Consider the following 6,612-nt stretch of genomic DNA (forward strand, 5'->3'; position numbering starts at 1 on the left):
TGACGTGGCGCGGGGCGTGGGGGGGGGGGGGGGGCCTCTGCAGCTTACCTGGCTGCTTTTTGCTCTGACTGAGGGCTGCTGGAAGCAGGGGGTGGGGCTTGTTGCATGTACCCGCCCCCGGGCTCTTTACTGCCGGAGCTCCGCTCCTGTGCGCTCCTGCAGAAAATGACCCCTGCCTGGAACAATCAGGGGTCCCAGGGAAGGTGACTCCAGGACAGCACCGTAGCTAGGGATCTTCAGGGAAGGGGGCCTTGGGGGGGGCACCAGCTAATTAAATCAAAGGCTTCAGGGCAAGGGGGATCTGCTTGGCATGCACGCACCCAGCCCCCCTTAGAGCCTTTCTCCGAGGCGAGAACAGAAGCAGACCTTACCAATGTAAATAAACTGTGAACACTAAGGCTCCACAGAGGGCTAGGAACACTGCCATGAAAGAATGAAAAAAAGAGGGGGGAATCAAGCTTCCTCCCTCACTCCTTTCCTGAGCCGGCAATCTCTTCTGAAGCCATAAGCAGAAAATCCAACAGGAGGAGCAAACTGCTGCAGCGGCTGCAATCGAACCAGTGTGCACTAATCGTTATGTGGTGTGTGACGGGGGTCAGCCACCGGTTGCTGCTGGGTCCCAAAGAGACTTGGCTTATTGTGGATGAGCTCAAGACGGGAGATGCCGGCTGCTGGAAACATTTACGCCAATATTCTGATTCTGAACATGACGCAGTCCTCTAGCACGGTATTTTCAGCTAACTGTGTGCCATCATAGGCGAGAGTGCAATACTGTAACTGTGCGACAATGCTCCCTCTAAGCTGTGGAGTCCTGTGAGCAAACATTCTACTTTGTGCACTACGGGCATTAGAGTTCTTAGCGAGCCATTTGGCTACCGCACAAATCAGTTTGCTCTGGAGCCAGCCCTTCCTGAGCTAAGACAAAAATGTGTGAGCCGGAGGCTAAAGAACTGTGAGCTGGCTCACACGAACTCAGCTTAGAGGGAACACTGCTGTGCAACAGGCAATGGGGGGGGGAGCCAAGGTTCAGGGAGGGGGCCAAGGCAGGTTGAATAGGTTCCCAGGTTTATACAAAAGGTAGGAAATGGGTCTCTGATAGACTTCAGGAATGATCGTTAATAATTAGAATGTTTGATTGGTTTATCTCGGTATCCTGGGGGATGGGGCAGGAAGGACAGTTGATCTAGACAAAAGACTTTTCACACAGGTACAGGAGTCACAAAAGGGACAAGTGCAGAGTTGGAGACAGAAGGGCTGTTCGCCAGGTGGCTGCTGAACAGCTTAATGGAAAGGCAGATACTGGAACAGGTGGAACTCGGCATTGTTTCATATGCATACCTTGCTGGGTGGAGGGGGGGGGATTTGGAGATCGTCTTGAAGGGCTGCCTTCTGCAACTTGAATAATGGCAACCCTTTTCCAGAGCTGTGGCGAGCTCTGTGGATCAGAACCAAGAGTTCCTTTCTTGAACTGAGTTTGTGGTTCTCTGGTTCAGGTTAGAAGTGAGGTGCCCCTGCTGCTGGAGCTACCAGAGAGGAAGGCAGCGCCTCTAGGCTAACAGTGCCATAAGGCCTAATGGATCTTCGTTCTCATTTCTGCCTGACCAAATGAGCTTCAACCTGTGAAAGCTTCTATCCTTGGAAATTTCCTTGGTCTCTCATGTGCTCCCTCTCTACCTTTCCATTTCCTTTGGGAAGTCCTTTTGCCTTGCTAGGGTGGCAAGATTGGAGCTGGGGGCACTTGGAAACTCCCCTGTGTGGGTGTCAGCCACTACAGTAAACTCTACAGATGCAGATAAATCCATTAAAAGGCTTTATTCTGGAAATCAGAAAAGTCCACAGGATGGGTGAAACTCCTTGAAAGAACTAACATTAATTGCAGAGTTGTAAATTACAAGACCTCTGATCCAGCCCACATTCACACGTCATAGATACATAGTACATAGACAGGTTACCACAGTTCAGTTACTAGAGTGAGAATGTTTATCCTTTGACTTCCTTTGAAGGCCATGAGAGATCAGAAGGGTGCCCACTCCCCGGCCTTCACGATAGGAGGAATTCTTTACAGTGTTAACAAGTGCTACTAATCTACCAGTTCACCCAGACATGTCTCTGATTCCCCTTCCAGAATGTCAGAAGAGGAACCGTGGGAATAAATAGAGACATTGCCGGCAGGTGCAGTTATGGGAATCAAGCGGGAGGAAAACAGATGCAATAGGAAGAACAGAGCATAGATATTTACATCATTAAAGCATAACTACATTGAGCCCTGTTACAATATAACACCAGTGCTCATCTAGACTGACCCTAAGGCCCAGCAAGGGTCCGATTCTGACAGTGGGCTTTTTTATGTTGACGATGGCCACTCCGACTGAATCTCTTTCCACACTCTGAGCATTCGAAAGGTTTCTCCCCTGTGTGGATTCTCTGATGCTCTTGAAGACCTCTACTCTGACTGAATCTCTTTCCACACTCTAAGCATTGAAAAGGTTTCTCCCCTGTGTGGGTTCTTTGATGGAGTTGAAGAGTGCCACTCCGACTGAATCTCTTTCCACACTCTGAACATTCAAAAGGTTTCTCCCCTCTGTGGGATCTTTGATGGAGTTGAAGATTGTCACTCCTATGAAATCTCTTTCCACACTCTAAGCATTCAAAAGGTTTCCCCCCTGTGTGGGATCTCTGATGCTTTTGAAGAGTGCCACTCCGACTGAATCTCTTTCCACACTCTGAGCATTCAAAAGGTTTCTCCCCTGTGTGGGTTCTTTGATGGAGTTGAAGAGTGCCACTCCGACTGAATCTCTTTCCACACTCTGAGCATTCAAAAGGTTTCTCCCCTGTGTGGGTTCTTTGATGGAGTTGAAGACTGTCAATGCGACTGAATCTCTTTCCACACTCTAAGCATTCAAAAGGTTTTTCCCCTGTGTGGGTTCTTTGATAGAGTTGAAGACTGTTAATGCGACTGAATCTCTTTCCACACTCTGAGCATTCAAACGGTTTCTCCCCTGTGTAGATTCTTTGATGGTCTTGAAGATGGCCACTCTGACTGAATCTCTTTCCACACTCTGAGCATTCAAAATGTTTCTCCCCTGTGTGGCTTCTTTTTTGCCGTTGAAGATTGCCACTCCTACTAAATCTCCTTCCATACTCTGAGCATTCAAAAGCTCTATTCCTGAAGTTTCCTTCAGCCTGTTCATTCTGAGCTTTTTCCAATGTGAAGGCCTGACATTCCCAAACTGGCTCCTCGACCTCTCCTGCTGGGAGAAAGAGGAAGGTCAAATCACGACTGACACAAGAAGCCAAGCCACCAGTTGGGGACTCCTGATTCATGAGTGTGTGTTTTATCCCCTGAGCCCCTGGTCGTAACATTTCCCTGGCAGCCCTCCAGCAGAGGTTTTTCTATATTCTGGGTATCCCTCCCCTCCCCAAAACTCCCCAGATGTACTTTAATGGAAAACGTGGCAAATATATCTTCCATTGCCTTTCCCATTTGCCTTGCCAAGCAAGTCTTTTGAGGATGAAGTACAAGAAGTGTTTGTAATTTCTAGTCCTGTGACTGTAGAGAGAGTTTCCTTCCAGGTGTGATGAGACAGAAGAGGAGCTGGTCTTCGGACTCCAATAACATGTCTCTGCCGGGGTAGGAGAGAAGTCAGGACCACAGCAAGCGAACCCCACAGTTCTAAGGAAAGCCCCATAGAAATGCCAGTTGTTGGCGGAAGGAGGTGAAGGTCGGGAAAGGGTAGGAAAAGGTTGACAGGCATCTAAGTCATCCAGCAAAGCTGTTCTTAAGTAAATACCTCACCTCTGCCTGGAATATCCCGTATTTAAGGGCAATGCAGCCCCTCAAGGGACTAAAAGAGCCACAACTGAGCTCAGCCCCAGGAAGATTTTCCAAAATTTCTGGCCCCCAAACACCTCCCTTTCTCCTTATCCAGAAGGCTTTATAATTCTACCCAACTAAGAGTTCCTAAGAGTTGAACCAGAAATCCTCCATAGCTATTCTTTGCCCCTTTCCTTTGACATAAGGATGAAGCAGACTCACTCATAGGCATCTCACTCAAGAAGGAAATATTGTGTTGAGATCCTCTTGAGAAACTCTCCAGCCTTTCATCTGTCTCCCCTGCAGTCTGTTGTACATCAGTGCCTTCTATGGGAGAGAGAGAGTGAATGAATGAATTTATTATTACAGCGCATAGCCAGCAATATAAAACCATACCTACAAATATTTATCATATACATAGATTACAATGTCAAAAGTATCCAGATGGTGAGTCTATTAATATAAAATTGTACAAGCATTTTAAACTCTAAAACCAAAAATACGGTGTTGAGTCATACATCATCGCAATGGCAGCAATTCACACCTTTGGTGACTACGGAAGGTCCTTACCAAGAGAGGCCACGTTCCCATAGTTCTCCAGCATGACTTCCCGGTAGAGAGCTCTTTGGCCTGGATCCAGCAGGGTCCACTCTGCCAGAGTGAAATAGATGGCCACGTCCTCAAAGGAAGCTGGAGACTGAAAGAAGAAGCAGATTTCCTCACCAGAGGCTGTGCCAGGCAAGACTGCCTTCTGGAAAAGGGGCATGCTGGGAGTGCCCAGGATGGAGTGCTTGGCAGGGGTCAAGAACGTGGCGTGCAGAGCCTCCCTTACTTGGACCCCTTAGAACCCACTACAGGAGCAGAAGCCCCCCTGAGAAAGGAGGGGGAACTCAGGCGGTCCCCTGCTCGTCTCCCCTACCTGGACGGCTGGGGCCACAGACGTCTCCACTCCTCCGCAAAGACGACGATGGCTCAACACTGTCTCTTCACTGCCTGTGAGGGAGAGAACATCGGAAGAAAGGGTCTTAGCCCAGGCTTCATATTTTGTTTGGTTGTCTGAATCCTGCTTTATGCACCCCTGTTTGGAAGGCTGTGAAACCTTGCCCTGTGTACACTAAAAAAAAGTGTGTAACAATTCTGAGTAAACTTGAGGGAGAGGTGGAAGAGAAGCACAAGATTCCTAAAAAACCTTCAGGGGTGGTGGGGTGGTATAAACATTGACAACACACTCCAGACTTTTGTGACACTCGACACCTATTCTGTGAACTCCAGAGCTCAAAACTGTGGCAGCATCCCTGCTCGATCAGGGCAAAGTCCCAAGCATGCCATTGTTTCAGTGACTGGGCCCTCCCACATGATACTGAGTCCAGGGCAACAGCGGGAGGGGTTTAGGAGCTCTGGCCTCATTGGTGGCCCCTGGATTTGGGCCATTGTGGGACAAAGAGTTTTGGACTGGAGGGGCCACTGGCCAGATCCAACATTGGCTTCTGTTATGTTCTTATGTTGTTGTTCGGGCATTTTAGAGGTTAGGGTCTCTGCCTGGGATCCCCAACTCCAATAGGGTACTTTTCTATGGGCGTTAGAGACTGGCATGGGAACCCAGGCTTCCCCAGAGATAGAAGGAGGGAGGGAGGAAGAAGTTGCTGTGAACAAAAGCTATGTATTGATTTGGTGTCATGGTAAAGTGCACGGACTCTAATCCGGGGGAACCGGGTTTGATTCCCCACTCCTCCACTCGCACCTGGCTAGGTGACCTTGGGCAAGCCGTAGTTCTGACAAGAGCTGTCCTTGAAAAAGAGCAGTTTCTGTCAAGAGCTCTCTCAGCCCCACCTACCTCACAGGGTGTCTGTTGTGGGGAGGGGGAGGGAAAGGAATTTGTAAGCCGCTCTGAGACACTTGGGTAGTGAAGGGCGGGGTATAAATCTATTCTCTTCTTCTTCTTAAAACCATACACGAGTAATACTCAGCAGCATATATTCAATTTATTTATTTATATAATATTTCAATTTATGCCCCACCCTCCCCGTGAGCAGGCTCTGGGCGGCTTACGTTGATTGGTACCCTGTACCATAAAAACCACATACAAAATTTAAAACCACTTACAAACATCAACATTAAAACAATCCAACAGTGAACAATTAAAGTGCTAGTGATAGTTCAGATGGCATACTAACAATTTCAATAATGAAACTGTTAGCATCCAGAAAATCCCAACACCTGATATAATGTACACTTTAGAAATAACAAGGAATTTCATTTATTTATTTATTTATTATTGTTCGATTTATATCCCGCCCTCCCTAAAACGGGCTCAGGGCGGCTAACAGTTAGGGCACAAAGCCAAGATTAAACAATTACGGCACAAAGCCTATTCCTGGGCTGCAAGACCAAGAGCAACACAGAAACACCGCTGCTAGAATCTCACTTGCAAAGACACGGAGGACGCTGAAGATTCCTACGCTGCATGAGCTGATCTTGAACATTACGGAATGTGCTGAAATGGACAAGTTGAGAAACACTTTAAAAGGAAAAATGGAAGAAGGATTTATGAGACCTTGGAGGGCATTTCATGATTGGTTAATACTCAAGTACTGAGAGAATAAGATTAAGTGAATAATAATAATAATGGCAGATGAAATAGTTGTGAAATTGTACAGGGAAGATATGCATACAGAACAATAAATTGAAATTCTGTATATCTCGGTCCGTTCCTCCTCTTCTTTTCCCCTTTCCCCCTTTCTTTATATAAATTAATCAAATTTAAATTAAAAAAAAGACCTCCACAGTCACAGGTGGGG

The 6,612-nt window shown here is 47.3% G+C and overlaps 1 protein-coding gene across 1 annotated transcript in view; it reads right to left on the bottom strand.

The window, feature by feature from the left end:
- The window catches only part of LOC107108349 (zinc finger protein 729-like), a gene marked incomplete at its 5' end in the record, with an annotated part of 66,608 nt that extends 60,300 nt beyond the window's left edge, over window positions 1-6,308 (bottom strand). The window contains 3 exons of the mRNA XM_015408776.1: window positions 2,370-3,054; window positions 4,734-4,807; window positions 6,240-6,308. Coding sequence (XP_015264262.1) covers window positions 2,370-3,054; window positions 4,734-4,807; window positions 6,240-6,308 — 828 coding nt within the window. The remainder of the gene's footprint in view (window positions 1-2,369; window positions 3,055-4,733; window positions 4,808-6,239) is intronic.
- Between the last annotated feature and the right edge of the window lie 304 nt (window positions 6,309-6,612).

The sequence above is a fragment of the Gekko japonicus genome, unplaced genomic scaffold, assembly GCF_001447785.1.
Source record: "Gekko japonicus isolate JY-2015 unplaced genomic scaffold, Gekko_japonicus_V1.1 scaffold2979, whole genome shotgun sequence".
In the NCBI taxonomy this organism is placed as follows: Eukaryota; Metazoa; Chordata; class Lepidosauria; order Squamata; family Gekkonidae; genus Gekko; species Gekko japonicus.